The sequence below is a fragment of the Nothoprocta perdicaria genome, unplaced genomic scaffold, assembly GCF_003342845.1.
Source record: "Nothoprocta perdicaria isolate Ctin4 unplaced genomic scaffold, notPer1 scaffold_0, whole genome shotgun sequence".
In the NCBI taxonomy this organism is placed as follows: Eukaryota; Metazoa; Chordata; class Aves; order Tinamiformes; family Tinamidae; genus Nothoprocta; species Nothoprocta perdicaria.
The window spans coordinates 10,218,137-10,239,352 of NW_020454092.1; the positions used below are offsets into that span (position 1 = coordinate 10,218,137).

Below are 21,216 nucleotides of genomic sequence, written 5' to 3' on the forward strand. Positions count from 1 at the left end.
AGCAAGCTCTTGCAGGTAGAGGTGATAACGTCCCCACCCCACAGATCAGGTAGCAATTTAATCCTTTGCAAGTGAAATGAAGCTCATGGTCTCTGTGTCCTTTGTGGGGCACATGTATCCTCGCATCAGAACCGCCTACCTCCTCCCTGGCTGAGCGCTCCTGCGCTGGGGCTCCCACACCGGCAGTCTCAAGGAAGACACAGAGCACTGGGATCCCCGTACAGGGATTACGGCTTGTCACTGCACCAAGGGCTCACCCTGCTCCTGCCCTTGTTTTACGTGCCCAGTAGATTAATGAATGTGCCAGTGGCTCCAGTGCCAGGAGCCACATAATTCATTTGCTTTGAGCAGGACAATCATGGCATTAAAGAGCTCGAAATTTCCTTGATGAAAGAGCAAAGAGCACTCTCTCATCTTTGCATTTGCAAGGCTCACGGTTTTAYACCATGTGAAGCCAAGTTTACACCAGCACCCAAGTGCCTTGCGTTACCAAAGTTCTGAGCAGCATGCCCAAAACGTGAAGGGTGCTGGAAGATCTTCCAAACAAGCCCAACTGCTGAGGAGGAAACTCCAGCAGCAGTGATAAACCCCAGCAGAGAGAAAGGAAGGGGAATCTCTGAACAATCAGGTGAGTGGTTGTATTACAAAGGCACTGGAGAGGCCACAACGAGATGAAGCCTAATGCACCAGAAATCCAGCCTAAGGTGCAGCATAGCAAAAATATTAACCGATGCTCTAGAAAGCTATAGCATACATGGAACTGATAAGGCAAGAAGAACTCAAGAGTAAGTGGAGGTCAGAAGCAGCCATAGCAGACTCCTCACATACGTTAGTGAGATGCTAAGGTGAAGGAAGGGAAATTGCTATCTAGGCTCAATGTAAGTACACACATAGCTGAAATCTTACCCTGAAATTTGCTTTGAAATAAAAATATAATCCAGAAAATGTTTCAGATTACCAAATATTAGAAACACAGGCTATCTGAAAGGATCATCAGAAAAGAACTAGAAATGGAAAAAAAAAATCAACGAAGAAATTCAGCAATGCTTACAAGAATAAATGGGACAGAAAGAGCTGGAAAGAATTCCGGAGGTTTAACCTTCATTAGATAAAGGTTATTGTAAACGCAAGAAAAGACACTGAAATAGACATAAATGGAGATGATACACACACGCTGTAATTTTTGTGGCCTGCTACTTCAAAGGCAATAGATCAGCTTAACTATGTGGGTCAATATTGTGATGCAGAACAGGACAGAGAGCAAGATAAAAGCAGAAGCACTGGAAACACTGAGGTGGAGAATACAAAGAGGGAAATTTGAAGAATGAAGGCTGATAATGAGACAGGAATGGACAAGTTATCCTGAAAGCTTAGAAGCATATAACATGAGAAGTTCAGAAATGCAGATAGGGTACCAGGAGCTGTAGGATGAAATTAAGTCCATCATGCTATAAAGAGGACAGAGACTGCAGTATCTGCACTTCTGCCTGMATGGCAGAAAGCTGAGAGAGGGACTTTGCTGTGGGGCTTTGGAGGAGTGAAGTCACCCRATTTCTTACTTGAGAGGACATCCCTCCCATTTATTCTTCCTTAAAGAATCCTCCTCTCCCAYGGGGATCACTTTAGCAGCTCTTTGCTGGATTTGGTTTGTATTTGGTGATGCACAGGGCAGAGCCGAGACAGAGGCTCTGTCTCGGCAGGTTACAAGTCAWATGCCACCACGAGAAACGTGTCATGGGCAGAGCCGCTTTGGGCCACGAGGTGCCTGCAGGAGGCCTGTGCCCAGCTCCGGGCCATTGCCGTGCTGCCCTGCCCGTCACTGCCCCTGCACTGACCGAGCTGGAGGAGATGCAAACGCTAAGACACAAGCAGGGATGGGATGGGAAGCAGGTGTCAAATGAGCGTCTTTCACTCAGTACATGAGATTTGACCATTCTGAGTGTAAAATCAAAGCAGAAGGCAGTCACAACTGGCGAGGCAAAGCTCTGTTACTTTAACTTGCGTTCTGCAGTCACGATGTGATGGTCCACTGCAGGTCATGGCTCCTATGTGTAAGAGGCSAAGATTTTCACTGTGTTTGGGTAATACCTGTTTCCATTCATGAGGTTTTAAATGAGCTTAAAGACACCTTAGCAAACGAGTCATTTCATAATATATTTTGCAAGGCATGTCAGATGATCTGAATCAAATTTAACAGCACCCCAGCCYCTTGAGCTGAACATTGCAGCACCCAAATATTTCAGACTTTAAAATCTTGTTTCTAGTTGCATGGGGAAACCATGAGGAAGCAGTTCTGTGCCTGCAGTGCCGGCTGATCTTTGGCAAATCATTTTACCATTTCTCCAGCTTGTTTTCCCACTCCTTTKGCCTTGCCTGCTTGGAGGAGGATGGTGTCATCCTGTGCACGCCATAACAGAACAGCAGCCCTGGCTGCACCCCTTTGGAACACATGCAAGCTCCTGCCACTGCTTTTTGCCCTTTTGGTCTGATATTTCATATTAAAAATGGCCTGCTCATACCGCGAACACACAGAAGGTCCTGAAATACTGTAATGTCAAATGACAGCAAAAGAGGTTAAACCTKCCAAAAGGTGCCAGTTGCACCCTGTGGAGGGGAACGGTGCCTTCCTCGCCGAGCAAAGGCCTCTAGGGGGCAATGCTGCACTGATCTAACTCGCGTTCGGCCATTAGCAACGCGGCAGTCTGACTTGGGATCTCYGCACCAAGAGCTTTGTGGCTCAGGAGGCCTCAGATGCTAAAAAAGTAAATGAATTTGTCATCTGAGCACTGCTTGTGTGGTCTAAGTTATCTGAACTACAGAACGGCCCAAAGGAGCTTTCAAGAGCTAGAAAAAAAATGTTGGAAGTGAATGGAAAATAAAGGTCCTGTAAGTGAACTGGCAGAACAAAGTGACCTTGAAGAGTGTAGCACACTTTACATATGAAAATAGAGTGAAACCTAAGATAACAGAAATATTCACTTTTTCATCGTCTTTGCTGATGTGGTAGCTCTTGCACAAGACGAGAAAGGAAATTAGTTTGGAAATAAAACAGTAAGAAAACAACTGTAGGCTGGCAGGGTAAGGAGAATCACAGCAAGAGGGAGTGAAAACCAGGCAAACAAATGTGCTAGGTGTGGAAGAAGGCAGCTCCCAGGGAGGAGGGCATTCCTTGGAAAAACAAAGCACTGMTAAAAGTCTTTTAGAAGAATCCATGAGAAGGAGATGTGCCATTTATTTATGATTTTCTCTCTTGAGAATAAGGAGGGCGAAGATATAGTGCATACCCAAATATTTCTCTTAAACAGTTGAGGAGAAATATTTTAAAGTTAATAAGAAAATACTGCCACATTGTCTTTTTTTTAATGAATAGAAGTTTTGATAGTCTATGATGTAAGATGTACAACACCAAATGGTTGAATCTCCAAAGCTGCTAATTCTGCATTTTATCAATTAGATCCTTCAGAGAACAGCTTCCTTCAGCTGAGGCCAAATAGATTAATTTTTATTAATCAACCTGGAGTTTCTAATTACAAAAGAAAAGGAAGTTGTAGAACACCCAGAAGTTGATGGAAATTTGATGGGAACGTCAGGATTAAAGTCAGGATTAAAGTCAAGACTAGCAAAGGTACTCACAAAATGTAGCAGATAACTCCTATACTCCACATATCTGTTTCATATCCAATAGGTTCATAGTTTATAACTTCTGGAGCCACAAATTCAGGAGTCCCAAACAGAACTTTCAGAGAGCCTGCATTTTCTGTGAAGAACGAAAGAGAAAACATTATCTCCTGCATGCAGAATTTTAAAAGCAATTATTCTCCAGTAAGAGCAAAATTGATTTTGTACTCAGATTTATGATTTAAAGAGTCTTAYCAGAAAGATAAGCAACATCTGAACTGCTAATCTCTCGGCTTGTACATGAACAGTATTAAAGAATTACTTATTAAGCATCCTAAGGACATAGCACTTGTATGTAGTAAGAAGGTTCCTATCCCAAAGAGCTGCATTAAGAAAAGGTCTTTTTTGCAAGAAAGAGGATAGCTTTAATTTGAATGTCCTAAAGCGCAGGAGCATTTGAGCCTTCCTCGCTTTAGTAGCTGTGCAAGAGGATTTCAGGATTCCAGGACTAGGAAAGAGTTGAAAGAATTTTTAGTAAAAAAAAAAATTCTATCAAAGTTCAGGAGTCTGAACTTAATGGTAAAGTGGTATCACTGTGTATTGCTCTGCCTTGTCAGTAAGCCTGGGTTTGAGGCTGCCCTCAAAGTCAGGCTTGCCTAAGACCACATGATAGCTGCTTTTAGAGCTCTACAGTGGTGAAGAATGCGAGACCCTGAATCTTTAGTCATCAGCTGCATAACTCTTGCTCTGCAGGTTGGTGACAGAGACATCCCACATTTGCCTCTTCAAGCACAATGTGGATGTTTTTAAATTAAACTATAACTAAACTACTACTAGCAATATCAACTGAAAGCCTGTCCCATATGAATAGTCTTTTCATCCTTCTGGTACTAGTCCATYGGTAGTGCTGTGCTGGAAAACACTACAGGACAGCAGTGAGGAAGGTAGATTAATAAAGCTAGATTAATAAGGCTATAGAGAACCTAGTAGTGTCACTTATTGCTATGAGCGTGCAGCTATCAGTGATGCACCCAACGATAGCCTGAAACAGTGCAGGTCATTTAGAGAGAAGTTATTAGGCAAATCTCATTTCATTGATGGGTGCATTTCACTGATGCTCACTGCAGAGAAGGACACAGACACCATCCCTGCCCCAATGGACATTGCCATCTAAACCAGATGGACATGAATGAGAAGAAAAAAAGAAAAACTGCTCAAAATAGTGGCTACGCACCTAGAGTTACAGCCACTGAAATCGGTTATTTCATGAAATCCAATCATACATCTACGTCAATACTCTTTTGAGGTATTCATATCCCCAATTTACCAAATGAAAATTGAAAGATTTATATATATAATTTGAAGGATTAATGACTTATTCAAGAATTGAGAGCATGTCTGAGGCACCTTCTAGGTCCTCCCACAAAGAATTCCCTCACAGTTGTGCCTTTTTCCCATCTTAAGTGCCATGAAATCCTTTTTGCTCTGCTATCACTAAGGTGACAGTCTTTAATTCAAGAAATTCTATCTTCACATGTTCTCCCTTCTTTCAGAGACTCCGCTTTGCAGAGTTCTCCTTTCAAGGGACTGAACAGAGAAGAGCACCCGAGAATTGCTTACGTCCCAGGCAAGTTCATCAAAATCAAGACCGCTCCTAATAACCCTACATTCATGTAATAAGAGTTTTCTTATCCCAGAAATTGGAAAGCTTTTCTTAATATCCAGCCTAACCTGACTTGGCTAGAAACAAGGCAGATGTTTCTGCCACAGTGGCAATGTGAACCTTCACTTTTCTAGGCACCCTCCCTTTCCCAAGCACAAGCGGGAAGAGTTAAGATCCCGTCTTCCCAGTTGTCTTGTTTCTAAGCTCAGCATTTTACAAACTGTCCTTATGAAAAGTTACTTAAATTTGTCACCAAAGGCCTGTTTTCTAAGAACTTTATCATTATCTTCAGAATCTGAGGCTTGGATGTTCACATCCAATTTTGGAGGCTTTTCTGTGCGCTGTATAAACTACCAGGAACCACTGTGTATGCCAAAGCCTGGGTTTGAAATGTGCTGCCCACAGGTCACAGAAATGTTTTTCTGAAAACACAGCTTTCGAATGCAAGCATAGAGCATCAAGGAACTGATACAACATTTTCTGTATATTAAAAAAAAAGTAATTTTTTCTTTTTACTGAATAGCATGTCAAATCTTTGCCCAGATGTTTACAAGCTTGGTACACAAATCGGATCTATGTTTGGATACCACTTAGTTCAGATGGAAGGCTGACAAGCTAGCTGGAAACTGCTGCTGTCACTGTGTATAATCAACTGATTAAAAAAAATCTTTACAGTACTCAAAAACCGTTCCCTTTTCTCCTCAAGAAGTTTATCTTAAACAATTTTCTACATGTGTTTCTCAGCACACCAAAAAAGGTCAGGAAAATATCCCACTGCAGCTTTGGTATTTCCTGACAAAATAACGGAACTAATTAACTGCAGAAAATGACTGCAGAAGGAATTATCTCTTGATRATCTTAATTTCTTTAAAACTGGTCTAGATATTTAATATCTAGACAAAATAACTACTAAAAATCTCAGCAGCTGAAGGGCAGCCACCGTGGCCTTCAGCAGTCCCTTGGTTGAGCAGGGCCAGCTCCGTAGCATGGGAGCTCCTAATCCTGCCTCTGTCCAAGCCAAAGGGAATCCAGTGTCTCTTGGAAAGCAACAAAGCACCGAKGCAGAGGAACATGCTTGCGGTGTATCCCCTATGGCACCATGAGAGCACTTAGTAAGGATTGTTTTTGACAATTTAACGACCTTTTATAAGGAAATGAGACAGTAAAAAATGTTTTCTAATTTTGGAACACATCTCAGCCAAATATCAGGGGTGTTTTAGTGATTAACAGTTGCTTTTCTGTGCAYGGGGCAGGAGGGCACTTTCTCTTCCTGGGCAAGTGCCACGCTCTGAACTGTGCAAGGTGCCAGGCTCTTGTTACAGACCAGCTTCCTCTCAAAGAAAAAAAAAGGACAAATAGCAAAAAAAAAAAAAAAAACCCATAGCAAATCCTTACAGTGCAGCTTTGCAAGAGTTCGCATGTATTAAGCCAAATAAGTGTGCAGCCTTGTAAAATCTACATCAGCTTCAGTGCCTGTAACTCTCCGCCTGCTACGAAAGAGAAGTTGTTTTAAGGAGAGATTCTCTAGATACAACTTGCCTGTAGCAGCCCACAGGCCACTGTGAACAGTACAGAATACCCAGTGACACCACTGCTTTAACAGAAAAATTGGAAACCTAATTGATACAAACAGGCTGTTGAAAATAGGATCTTGCTTTTGCTAAATGGCTTTCAAATGTGTTTTGAAGATAGGAGAGTAGCTGAAGAATTTTCTGCAAAAAGGCCATTTTGTGGTTCCTTGTATATTATTTTATCATGTTGATAAAATCTGTTCACTTCAACAGTAAATGCAGGGATTTCCAACCTGACAGCTAAAATATGATAGGATGGGATTATTTCACACACCTCTGACAACAGAAACTTCACAGTTGCAACTTAGTTAAGAGTTATTTTCTCAAAAAGAACAAAATCCTGTTTATGCTTTCATAAAGTATAGGCTGCACTCTGGTGAACAAACATAACAACTGCAAAATCTTTTTAAACGAATGACATAGCAGCTATTTTACTGAATTCATAGTGTCCATGGAATTAAGATTCACATAATATCCTTCTGGAGTTGAACTTCCTCTAACGAATCTGAAAATTAAATGTTTTTTTCTCCTATTCAGTCAACATAGAATTTTGGTTTTATTTAGTAAAATCATGTGCTTGGGTATGGTGTGGTCTGTTACTCACATGTCAAAAGAACAAGGAGGAGGAGCAGGTAGGTAAATAACGAACTAGAAGGTTGTAATTCCAGGCTTTACTCTTAGAGCAATTTTCACTTGATTAAATATCAAATATAATTTTGTTTAAAGAAGGAAGGGAAAAGATCACAATTAGGAATCTAGCCATAAGCCACTTACAATAGAGAGTAGCAATTCTTCCGAGTTGTCCTGATCAAGTTAATGGGAAGAAAGCCACAAATAACAGCTCTCACTTTAACAGCTTCCTAAACTATTTTAACTACTTTGAATTCTTGGAATCATTTTTCTTCCTTGTGTAAATACAAGATAAAAAGGATCAGTATGTGGTGTTGGTACTGTTATTTATCATTAAATGTTAATGCTAACACTAAAAAACACACCAGGAAGGCTGCTTATAGAGCAGAGTTCATACTGAGCACTGTGAAGAAAAGTGGCCGTGCCAGGGCTTTCGAATGGCCCTGCAAGTTGGAAATTCTAGTCTAAAATGAATTACAGGAAGCAACGGAGAACAGGTTAAAAAGAAGAGGAGCTTGTCAAATCGAAGAGGTTTTTTTCTATCCGCCTACATTAGTTGCAAGAAGGGCTAATTTATCAATCACTTTGAGCATGATGAAAATCTTATAAAGTACATCCTGTGTTATATACAAATACAGCAAATGCTGCTGTTTGTGATGACAAGTGAGGAAACCAAAGGGGAAGTGTTAACTGAACATGCCCATCAATCTTTTAGCATCACTTTATCTCCTGCCCTCACAAAAGCTTCAAGGATTTTTAATAACTCTGAAGACCAGTGTTCTGTTTCTTACAGTTAGAAAGCACAGGTTTTCAGATTACCTGCAATAAATGTAAATATGTATAAACATGACTACTACTGTTTATGTTATCTTGTAATCCATAAGAATATCTTACCTGTAGGAAACGGTAACTATTTTGTACACATTTACTTGCAAACTTCTCATAAAGATGAGTGAACTCTCTTTGGAAGGTTTCACTTTTCCCTTTTCTGTTTCTCTTAATTTAACCCAGAACTATATATATGTGAAACACATCTCTTACTCTCTATRCAGGAGAGAATATAACACTATGATATACTGTTTCTCTTGCCCTTTCCCCGTGACACACTGAAGTAGGCAGAAAAATCATTACCTAATCTTCTTGCAAGTCCAAAGTCAATGAGTTTGATACTTGTACCGGTCTTGTTGACGCACATAATATTTTCTGGCTTCAAATCCAAATGGACAATACCCTGCTTATGGATGTACTGAACTCCTTCTGAAATCTGCCTCATATATTTAATGCACTCTCTCTCTGTCAGTTCAAAGTCTTCGTCAATGATTCGTTCAAAGAGTTCTCCTCCAGAAACACTAGGACAGACAGGAAGAAAAAAAAAGAGGACTTCTGTAGCATTTTTGTTTAGGGAATAATCAAGCTATTTCCTTCATACACATACAGATAGTTCAAATTTGCAGTAGCGCTTCAGGACACAATCTGTGTGCTGTAATGGCATTTTCCATAGCCATGAGGATCCCTCTGTTAAGAAAAGCCCCTCTTGTTGTGTGCAGTAGAAATCAATAGCTCTTTTCCCTACTGAAAAATTTCCCCAGCTTGTGACTGGCACAGTGAGACAGTGAAACTGGCATCCCAGGCAGTGGGCAGCCAGCTCGATTTACATCCTGCCTTTAGCATTTAGCCACCTGCTAAAGCTGAGAGGCTCAGAATGGTAAAGAATGGCTGGAGAAGGAAGAATCGAAATGGTAGAGTTCATCGAAAGCTCGAAGGGTAAAGTAGTGACCTGTGTGAGCTCTATGGGAATTGCCTCCTTAGCTTTAATAGGACAAGGATTTAATCCACAGTGCTGGTATTTTTAACTGAACCCTCATCTTGCTTGTAGGTCAACTCCAATTTTATGCTTATTTAAACTGTGAAATAATTGCTCTTTCCAGAGCAGAATCTCCTGGATCAAACTCCTTTCAAAAGCAAAGTGGGACAATTTCTAATCTAGATATAATAAAACAAAATGTAAATTGTGCTTAATCTTTTTTGGAATTCTGAGTAGTCACTTAACTGGTTCATCTGCTCATGCCCAAAGATGGCAAATACTTTTCTGTATGGAGCGGGTGAATGGCCCCATACATAAAGAGCAAACGGTGAAAGGCAGCTTTGCTTTTAGAAATCTATTCTTAAGTGAGGCGCTACCTGCTCTTCACGTGCCTGAACACTTGGCAGCATTCCTGGTGAGTGCCAACTGTAACTGCACACTTCACTTAAAGAAAGCACACATCTGAAAAATGGCTTTGCAATGTTTGCAAGTTRTCAGATATATGGGAATATCCCTCATGTATTAAATGGAAATTGAAACATATGGAGTTCTGAATGCATTTATAGCCTTGACTCTACGGTTTCATAAAATAAGCAATTACAAATGCTACTGTCGTTTCCTATTAACAGTACAGCAGAGTACTTGACAAACTCAGAGGTTGCACTGGATTAAAGCATATACATAACATAAAGCCAGTATTATGGCTACAGCTGTTGGATAAACAGCTCTGAAAATTCTAATATCAAGTACTTTACTGTTTCAGTGAGATGCCAGGATGCAGGTGCTTAGGAAAACATCTGCATCTCTGCAGACTGCTTGCAGCTACAGCATGCTGCAATTCCAAAATACTCCATTCTAATACTAAAGAGGATAAGTCGCTTTTTGCCTGTTTAAGCCAGATAATGATGGCTCATTTTTAATGYTAAAGTGTTGGATTTTTTTTCTAGATCCCTAGATTTTCATAAACCATACCAGTGTCTGCAGTGCAGCTTTTTGGTGTATATTTGGATAATGTATCTGCAGGTAGATTTTTTTTTTTCTTTTAACCTAAGACAAGCACACAGTCTKGTAACACAATCAGATTAAATTATAAATGTATTTATGGAATGCATGTTTTTGCATTTATACCCTGAGCCTCAGATATCCTGAGCTTCAATTTTCCTGTGTCAGAATGCWGAACTGAACCCCTGCAGCTCGGGTACTGCACACACAGGCAAGGAGGAGGGCACTTTCTTCCCATGCTCACAACTACATCAGAATCTAAATGCCCATCAGGTCAATGGGATTTCTTTCTGGATTCTTCTCTTTCAGTCTCCTCCAGATGAGGAGACTTTAAGATATTTAACTCTCACTGCTGAATGCCATGCACAGCATGTTAATAATTTTTAAATGTTCATTTTCCACTGAGATACCGTGGAACTGGTGCATTGCTGCACAGGAAACTGCTGAGATTTGTTCCTGATTTCTAGCAAATGAAAAGGTTTTCTGATAAGGATATATCAAACTACTTGAATCCCTACAGTGTCTGATTTAGAATGAATGATCAAAAACTAATAAATACCACTTCTCTAAAAAGAAAAATCTAAGTATGAAATGAAATCACATAAAACAGTGTCATGGCATAAACAGTGCAATGGAAGAGCAGTTACTGGGCAAAGATCAAAAGGATAGAAGAATAAAATTACAATGACAAATTCAGGGTAAGTATCAGGAGGGAAAATCCTCAGCACAGCTCCAGGCTGGGTGCAGAGGGAGGCGCTACACTCCAGTCCCTGCCAAAATCTGCTGCAAAAGGACAGTGAAGGCAGATGAGCCTGATTTATTTGAAGCCCTCATATCTACCCTGATAGGAATAAGAAAGAACACTTCGACACCAAAGAAAGCTGGATACTAAGAATTTTGGAAAATATGTCTCACAGCTTCTTGATATGGAAGAAAATACTAGTTTAATACCTGAAACAGAAGTGCTTGTTAATGGAAATTTCTGTATGGGGGTCCCAAAACCAGAAAATGTGGCCACCCCAACCTAAAAATCACAYCCTAATTAGACTGGGTAACAGAATTATTTTACATTTGATAGCATTTTTATATACATATTTAAAGTAAAAAGCCTTTGCTGACAGTGGGAAGTTAATGGTGTGTAAAGCCATATGCTATTCAGAACTCTTCATACATTTCCTTGTTTTCCATTAGGTCTGCCAGCTCCCAATTCCAAGCTAAGTTGGGTTCCCTTCGTTTACCGTCATCAGCTTGCTCAACTTTGACATCTAAATGTAAAAGCCCCATCTTGCACCTAAGCACTGAGGCTGCAGAGCCGGGACCCGGGTGGGACCCAGGCAGCTCTCCCGCCGCCAGGACAAACTGCAGGGCCTGGGCCCCTTGCCTGCTCACAGGGTCCAGCTTGTTCCACACTTCCAGGCAGCAAAAAAGCTGCTGCTCCTCCTCGCAGCAGAAAGTACATGAAGCAGATGTGGCAGGAGCCCAGTTGCTGCTGTAGCTTTGAGGGAAAGACATTGTACAGATCAGGATTTAATTTTCTTTTCAGCTGTTCCAGCCACAAGTCTGGGATTTACACTAAGCCAGGTGCATTACGGGTGATGCAAATGGCACTTTTTCATTGCCTTTGAAGTCTGACCATTGCTTTCCAGCCCACACTGTGCAGATTCTTTTCTTAAAATGAATCCTGGTGCATGAACATGTTCAAACCTCCTCTTTTCCAAAAGTAACAAATATTTGCTATCTAGGGATACAAACATACCTCAGCCACCACCCTGGGACATGTTTTACAGTACTGCTCTTGTGGGTCTTTCCTGCTGTTTCTCACAGTGATATGGAGTAAATACCACAAAGAAAACATTATCAGGGAGGGTGAAGATATTTTTGCCATATAAGTCAGCAGCACCTAAGACAGCAATACAGGCTGTCTTCAGATTCAGCTTTAACTGTTCTTAGCATGAAGAGTGCAATGACTTTCAAAAAAAGGACTAAATATTCCCTGGTACAAGTGCCACACGTGGACAGTCACAGGGAATGATGGGCTAAGTAACGTTAGAGGCAGAACAAGTCATGTTCAATGAGTTTTTTTCTACATCTACTGATCCTGATTTAGAACATTAGATGAACAGTTTAGATGAATGTGTTTATCTATGGAGATTTTTAGGCAGTGCTCCTAAATGTTCTGCAATCACAGTATTTATGTTATCTCGTAAGAACAATACATCACACTAATCCTTTCAGGTCTCTTGAAGTGTAAAAACTGGGTACTGCACTTGATGTAAACTAAATGTATCCAGTATGTCTCGGGTACTCTGCATTTGCCTGGGTGAGTTTTTCATGGAAATTCAACTATTTTGATAGACTGTAAGTTGAGATTTGCATTATTAAGCTTCTCTTTCCTATAATCAGTTCTACATCAACATTCAATTCCTTATGAAAGACAACTGACCAGTGTTTAAATAAATTATGGTACAAGCCACTTCTATACATTTGTAGAAATGCCTACAGAAAAAATAAATTATCCTCTCCTTAAACAAGTTTCTGGTTCTAAGATGAAGCCCAAATCACAGCTTTTTAAATTTCTCCTTCCCAATTTAGCCTTAGCAGGGAGCTGCAGAAAAGCACCACTCAATGGAAAAGGAAACAAGCTGGACAATGAGGAATATGATGCTTCTTCCCTGATTGACTTATGCCGTTTGAAGAATTTGTGTAAATACTTGGAAAAACCTTTAAGGAGTGAAACACTAGCCAAGCCCTACAAACACCGAAGCTTTTGACAAGTTGCTATTTTTGAACACACAATTATTTTCAACGTTATTAGCTCTGCTAGTGTGATCTCCTTTATACTTACATTTCCAAGACCATAACAATGTTGGCTTTTTCTTCAAAGGCATCTACGCATTGGACAAGTTTTGGATGATGTAGACAATTCATGATGCTGATTTCTTCCCTTATGTTTTCTTTCTCCTTAGCAGAATATGCTTTGAAAAATTTTCCGGCCCAAACTTTTCCAGTCTTCTTTTCAACAAGCCTAAAGACTTGTCCAAATTTCCCCCTGAAAATATATAACTATTTCCATAAATGCTTTTGCAATGTATGGTTCACCATGAATAACAACGGCATTTTACTAAATATTCCAGTACAACGGCCCTAGTCTGAAATAAAAATGTCATCAAAACAAGTTTTGATTTTGTGCAGAGTAATCTGCAAGAACTTTTTAATGAATAACATATCTAGAGAGAGACCCAGAAAGCAAATGTTGCTATAAATATATCAAAATGAACAGAACTGTGCTGAGCTGCACCAGCAGAAGTGCTGCCCTAAAATCTACACTCCAAATTTGATTAGGTTGGTACATAGCAAAGATACGGCAGAAATACAGCTCTGTATTTGTACATCGATATTACAAGCTGCAAAGCTCATTCACATTAAGTACAGACATCCATGCACACATACTATTAATATCATATTGCAGCCTAAAGACTCCTAGATCATCCCTTTACTTTCTAATAAACAGTATTCCAAATAGCATCTTCTGTACAAGAGGGCTCAAAAAAGTAGAGTCCTGTAGGATCTCAATTCATACAACTCTTCCTTTTTTTTTTTTTTTTTTTTTTTTTTTTCTGCATCCTGAAAGCTCCTCTGTTAGGGGAACTTTTTCTGCAGCCTGAAAGCTCTGAAGGGGAACTGGACAGGAAACGTCTGCATTTCAGATGCAGGTGAAATGAGAATCCCAACACTAGGGGCTTCAAGGCTATTAGTTTGCTGAACACCCAGTTCCACCTCTGCAAAGCACTACACAGGCAGTAGGAAGGAGAGACGCAGATTTGTTCTGAGAAGCACATGGGGCTCCCCTGGCCTTCAGCACCACCAGGAGCACAAATTGCTCAAATATTATTCTGGCATAGAGCTCACATAACCACGAGCTCGAGGACTGACAAACACAGCCAGGTTAATCACTGCCCTTCACTGAGCAACACTACTAATGCTCTGGGGATTATAACCACTGCCAACACGGATTCTAGCCTGTGGGCAGGGTAATCTTGTTATCGCTAATGGATATAATGGAAATGCAAGTGCACAACGTGTTCCTTCATTTTCTTTCAGCTGACTTTCAGAGCACAGAACCACAAACAAATCTTCTAGCTTTATTCATTTGTAGGCTCCGACTTCCCTGCCAAAAATGCACACAATGCCTTTTTAAAAAGATCAATTAATATGAATAAAAGATCTTCCTGGAGTGGGGGCCAACAAACATTAGAACCTGTCCGAAATGCTGAGTGCAAGACACCATCAAGAAACGAATACCCCTGATCTTTTTAATTGACTGCTAGATTGCCATGTCGGCAAAAGCCCAGCGCTGTACTTACGATCCCAGTCTTTCTTCAATATTGTAGACATCTGAAACTTTCTGTTCAGTGTTGATGGTAACTGTCCGATATTCAACCTCTGTTTCTTTCCCTTCTAAAAATGAGGATTAAGAATTGTGATTAACATCTCCATGCAGCACAAATTTAGGATGCAGCTTTGCATTTACCCAGATAAAAACGTGAACTTCTTACCATCATCAGATAGTTCCACTTCATCTTTAAGTTCTATGAAGAAAAAAGAAAGTCATGATTAATTCATTACATAGGATACAGTATTTATGGAAAAGTGTCAGATTATTCACAGCAGTCGGGCCTACCAGTTAGCAGATCCTAATGGCTAAGCAGAAAAAAGCAGTCAGAGAGTGTGTGCATTAATTTCATAATTAAAATCTATCAATAAAGTACTTCTAAATAAATCAAGTTCAGGCGTTTTCCAGTGCTCAGATATTTTACCTGTCTATTGGAAACATAGGTACACTAATCAGTTCAAAATCATCTAATACTTTCAGAATACTTTAATGAAATGCAAAATAAATTAAAATATTACAATCAGTAACTATAGTACCAGTATAATAATAATAATAACATACTTTTCTGGATTTATACATTTTGATCTATACATTTTAGGGGCTGAAAAAACAAAACTAAAACAAACTCTTACATGGAAAGATGCCTTGCAGAGCACCTAGGCCAGTTTTTGAGACTCAGGAGTACTGGCAAATTTGGAAACCTGCAGCTTCCTGAGCTTTGAAATCCCCAAGGCCCAAATGGAGCCTCAGTGCTGCAGGGGCACGCACAGGCAGGCGGAGATGTCAACTGGCCCAGGAGCGCCCGGCAGAGCGAAACTACCCGGAGGGTCCAGCTAAAAATCACCAAGTGCAAGAGCTGTCAGTGACACAGGTCTGTGTGTTGTTCCCTGTGTCGCCTGCAGGTACYGGGAAAGGGGCTGTAGCTGCAGTGTTGTTTATATTACTTGTACTGCTTGGACTCGTTCCTAAGACCTGCGGGTATGACCAGTAATGTGAGAAACTGCAAAGGAGGTTTCAGTGATCTGAGCAACTCTGCTGGTAACCGCTGAAGAGCACCTGGCCACTGCCCAGTGCAATGCCAGCCAAGGGATTTATCCCCACTGCACCAACAGATTTATGTTAGGATATATCAGTGCGACATTCCGGACACTGTTGGGTGCTTTACATGCACCCACTCTACTTTGAGCTACATGCAGTAAATAACAAATAAAAACAGAAAGAAAAAGTGAAAAGGGGGCAGATAACTAGTCTGACACGTGGGCATTTTGTTATTACTGGCCAGCTTCATCCCTCAGCATCTTCTACCACCCCGTGCATGTTGTTGCACCTGGACTGTGGTGGCCAGCCCGGTGAAAGGGATAGAGGGTGGTGCTGAAGCCTCTCTCCGTCGCTGCGGGGCTCGCAGCACGTGCGTGTCCCGCACAGCCGAGCTGCTCTGCGGTGGACTGATGCTCTGGCAGAGCAGCGAGGGAAGGGGCCCTCCCTGCTTGCTCGGAGCTGTCCTCACATCTTCCTTGCCTACAAACCACGCTCGCACAGAGCACATCACATTTTCCTCCCCTTTTAAGGGCTGCATGAAGGAGCTGATCCCAACCACGCTGCCAAGGAGCTCTGCCTGCCAAACAGCTATTAGGCAGACAAAGAAGTCAGTTCCCTGTCCTGCAGCAGCACCATATTCAAGACATRAGTTAGAAACCTTTAGGTCTACCAGGGGAAGCCTAAATTAGATAAATGAAACTTATCTGAGCTTGGTAAGCTCTGAGCAGCTGTGCTAAAATCCTTCTCAGAAGTGAGTCAACAGTAACAGYTCTTCCTCAAACATGGCAATGTCTGCTTTAATGCTTTGTGACATACAGCCTTATTTTAGTAGCTCTTTTCTCTGAATCCACAGTGAAGTTTCCCCTGCATTTCTTTACCGAGACTTGGCTGAGATGGCTGATGTGATACCTCAGTATAAAAATCAGTAATTGTTCTTTCTGGTGGTAATGAAAAAGCCTTATTACTCAGCTAAGTGTTTATATAGATGACAATTTGAAGCCCTGACTTTCAGAGGTGCTGAACGCATGCATTTTCCAGCAGCTTGAATTAACACACTAACTGTGCTCTGCACACTTGAAAAATCAGACTTTAAATGACTTGCCCTTTCTCCACACTAGCTTCAGTAYCAAGAAGAGAACTCCTGAAGTGCTGGCAGGCAGACAACTGCTAAGACAAGCCACTCTCCTGTAAACACAAGGCAGTGGTTTTCCACCCAAAGCAACTGTATTGATGTTTCCTATATGTGTCACTATGATTCATACTCTCTCTAGCCTTTCTGCATTAAAACCTGTGTAAGAAAGATCTTAGTCTTATAAAGGAAAGGAACGCAAACAAGTTAGTGTTGGCTCGGTGCAAGTAACATCAACTCCGGGAATAGCAAATGTAGGGAAAATCCAGTCCCCAACTCCAGGAGGTGTCCCTCCTGTAAGTAAAGAAAGGGGGCATTCAAACACAGGGAATTTTTTTATGAAGAGCCAGCACCACCTAGCTTCTTTCCAATTTCCCTGCTACTCCTAGTGCCTCCCCTGCTGCCGCTTTGAAGTGAAGCTGCATCTTGATTTTTGCATTAGTTTTTAAATCTGTGAAATAGAGGAAAGCAATTTCTCACAATACATCTAATTTAGCACTTGAGGATGAATACTACGTCCTTCTGTTTGGGAATATCTGTTGAGAGATTTTGCGCAGTTGTGTGGTGCAGCACAACTTTGTTACCACTTTCTCTTGCTGTGACACTAAAAGATGGTTTCACAAGGGTGATGTGAGACGGCTGAAACTTTGAAGCTGTGCATACATAAATAGGGATGGAGAGATGCAACATTAAGACAAGACCCCAAAGAAGACAAATAGGGCAAAATGCATCATTCCTGTTCTCCCTATTGTGTTTTTTTTAAGTGTGGCATGAGTATTGAACAGATCGTTGTAYTGCTGGCAGATGTGGATACATTCAGTATCTATCTTTAAAAATTATACATTAGTTTTGACATAAAAATATCGATACTATTTTTTAAAGGTTTTATACYCTTAGAATAACTTCTGAAATGCTCCAGTTCTTCTCATTCAGCCCTTGATAAAATCTTAAGCTAAAAATAAGTGGTAAAAGATTCTGAAAACATACATTTACAAGCATGTGCAACTGGAATAAAAATATTCTGCTTAGTTAGATCAAAAATCCCCAAGAAGTATTTTTAACAGTCATACAATGCTGTGAACTCTAAGTGTACTCCAAGTGATACCAATCTGAAAACCATCAGATCAGATGTATTGTGTCAAGAGGSCTAAGGATTTTCTTCTGGTGTTCTCCCATGCTGGGATTTGATGTCCCATGAGAGGTGCATGTCAAACTTACACATATGGACAGGCAGATGAAGTTTCCAACGGGCACTAATGCACAGTCAGCCAGGAAAAGCATCCACTGAACCCAGGCACATGCAAAGAGCGTGTTCTGCTGCCTGCCCTCCCTCGGGAAGTGTTAAGAAATGGCGTAAACTAACGTTCTAACGTTACTAAYGTTCAAACTAACTAACGTTCAAACTAACCTTCTTGTTTCTCTCCGACTTTGACCAGCTCAGATTCTTGGCTGGGCTCGCTGATGCCATACACGTTAGCCGCGCGCACGCGGAACTTGTACTCCCTGTCAGCTTGCAGGTCCTGCACGCTGAAGGACGTGCTGCGGCAGGTGGTGAGGTCTGTCCATTTGCCATCCACTGAGTTCCAGATCTCCACGGTGTAGGACTGCACAGCACTTCCACCATCGTAGGAGGAGCCGTACCAGGAGAGAGTGAGGGACGAACTCCGTATGTCTGAGGCGCAAGGCGTTCCGGCAGGTGGGTCGGGTTTATCTGCAAGGACACAAAACCCGTCAGATGAAACGGTGAGAGGGTGAGCTGGGCCTGTCCCCAGGGTGTGCGCGGCCTGCCTAACATCACGGTTCCTGCTGTGTCACTGCTCTGCCCCCGAGGCTTGTGCTACAGCAAGAAGGAGCAACCGCCACACAGGCAGATGTATCTGAACCGGGGCCACAGATGCTGATGCCACATGGGTCTCAGCGTGGCTGCTCAGTACCCGAGGACCTTGCTCTGCCGTGCCGGACGCCCTGCCCTTCACGGCCATCACCGCAGCATCTGCGGAGACGAAAGCCTCCCCAGGAGCAAAACCTCTCCTTGGTTAACTTCCTTWGAGGTTCACTCTGTCCCAGCCCCCTTGCCTGCGACTCTCTCAGTTCACCCCCCTTTGCTGCCACCATGCTCCATGGCCACAGCAAAGCATTGCGCAATAAAATGTGAATACCAGACCAATGCAACAATCATCACAAATGGTTTATTGTCTATTTTCCTGAAAATCACTAATATTCAAGGTACCCTCTTTCAAAGACACCACTTTGCATCACATGTCCATAAGCAATAGGCACAATTTAAATAATTTGGTAACTGTAAATAATCTGGCAAATAACTTTTCATCAGCCATTACTGTCCTTTGCTTGAAGAGGCAACCATCCGGCTGGGTATTTCCAATGCCCTCATGCTCAAAATTACAAAGACAGACAAGCCAGAAACAAGAAAACGTTTTCTTTATGTAGGCATCGAACTCCTCTCTTCTAAGAGAAAGGAGTTTAAYGTTTACGGCAAGGTAAAATAAAACCTTTCCTGCATTTGTTTTCTCTAGGCTCCCTTGCCCTGCTGCACAGTGTCCTCGGAAGCTCTGAGGGGTTAAGTGTGAGGAACCTTTCAGRGCTGCAGAATCACAGGGAGCTGCCGGGGCGCAGAAGCCGTGAGCGCTGCCCGAACGCCAGGTGCTCTCGCTGACCTCCCCGTGCTGTGGGCTCAGGACACCTGCCTGGCGGGAAACTCAGCAGGGACGAAAGGAAGACCCTGCCACGTGCCCTGCTCTGCTGATAAAAGCTGCTGAGGAGTAACTGTTGCTAATGGACATCAGCAGAGTTGCCTTGGAAAGGCAGAGCTGCCAAACCAACCAAAAACACAGGCACTGGCTCAGTAATAAATAAATAAATAAATAAATAAATAAATAAATAAATAAATAAATAAATAAAATACTTGAGGGAAAGTCCTGTGACCTTCGGTCCAAGCCTTACTGTGGTGGCCTACATTAGTTACTCCTGCATATTCAAATTATCATTGCCAGGAAGATCACTGGGCAGGCAGAAATGGCCATGCTTTGCCACACACCTACCTTTAGCTCCTGGCCAGGAGGATGTCCCCTCTGGCTGCTGTGAAAGACACACGGGGAAAAGGGGATAGCGCAGCCCAGGATGCTGACGATCTCACAGCAGCCCACTGTCTGGAGCAGGCCTGGCCTCCTCGCACAGACCCCAACCATTTTGCTCTGTTGAACAACAGCTACTCTGAAAAAACATCTCTCTTCTGTAATTCTTTTTAATATAGCTGTTGCTAGAAATCCACCTCCATCCCAAGCTGAAACATATGAAAGGTCTCTACCTTTCAAAAATAAGGCAAGAGGTGTAGAGGGAGGAAAAGAGATGGACATCGAGTAATTGAGCATTCAGCATGGAAAATGCCAGGCTGAAAAGAAAGAGCTACTCAGATGCTGGTTTTCTTTATTGATTTTGGCAATATTTAAAACACCAGCCCACTAGGAGTCCTCACTACTTAGTGCCCCTCTATCTGAGCACAAATCTCAGAGCACRGACGTCCTCAGCCTCTGGACAGGCCTGCTGCCCTGCCATGTTTCAGCGCCTCATTCTCTAGCACAATAAAAGGGCTACAAACAAGCCAGAACTTACAGTTTAGATACTGTGACTGGATTACAGAGGGGTTAAATGATTTGTCCAACATTAGAAAGACTATGGCAAGAAAGAGAACCGAATCTCAATCTCCCGGGCATAAACGGGAGCTTCCCTCCTCACTGGCGCTGTCCCGGCCTCCTTGGTCTAAAAGGGAGGGCTCCAGCGGCCCCATCGGCGGCTCCAGCCTGCACGGGCATGAGCTGCTTTCAGCCACGGGCTGGGGCCGGGACACCAACCTCTGCTCCCTACAAATCGGCATCCAGGCAGACTTCATGGGAAGCCCCACTGCCTCTGCCCTCTCCAAGTATTATGCAGAGAATAATAGGTAGCTGTGTGTCTCATTTCCCATGCTATATATTCACTGCTGTATCACGCCAGGATGCAGATATCTGAACTCAGGCAAGCAACAGCTGACTCATCCCAAATCCAAACAGAGGAGAGCGGTTGCTGATACCAAAGGAAAAGACTTTGAAGAAAAGGCTGTGCCAACTGTCTGTCACCCTCCAGAAGTGTTTGTTCGGGTTTGTCAAAGTGCTGCAGATTCTCCCACTCCCGCTGTGCACACAGCAAAATGGGGCCAGCTAAGGAGAAAGTGCTTCTTTTTTCATTTAAATATGCTAAGTCCTTCCTTCGAAGAGAAGCCTAGCCTCTAGCCTGCAGAGATCCAAATGCATGACAGTTTTAGACTAGATATATTCTAGATACCATTTTGACCAGATCCTCCATGCTGGCACT

The 21,216-nt window shown here is 42.1% G+C and overlaps 1 protein-coding gene across 2 annotated transcripts in view; it reads right to left on the reverse strand.

The window, feature by feature from the left end:
- Positions 1-21,216, reverse strand: part of MYLK (myosin light chain kinase) — a 176,356-nt gene that overhangs the window by 10,717 nt on the left and 144,423 nt on the right. For both annotated transcript variants that reach the window (XM_026054306.1, XM_026054298.1), the window contains 6 exons: positions 18,257-18,559; positions 14,845-14,877; positions 14,653-14,746; positions 13,134-13,337; positions 8,614-8,831; positions 3,634-3,757 (listed from right to left, as the gene is read on the reverse strand). In XM_026054306.1, the coding sequence (XP_025910091.1) occupies positions 3,634-3,757; positions 8,614-8,831; positions 13,134-13,337; positions 14,653-14,746; positions 14,845-14,877; positions 18,257-18,559 (976 nt within the window). The remainder of the gene's footprint in view (positions 1-3,633; positions 3,758-8,613; positions 8,832-13,133; positions 13,338-14,652; positions 14,747-14,844; positions 14,878-18,256; positions 18,560-21,216) is intronic.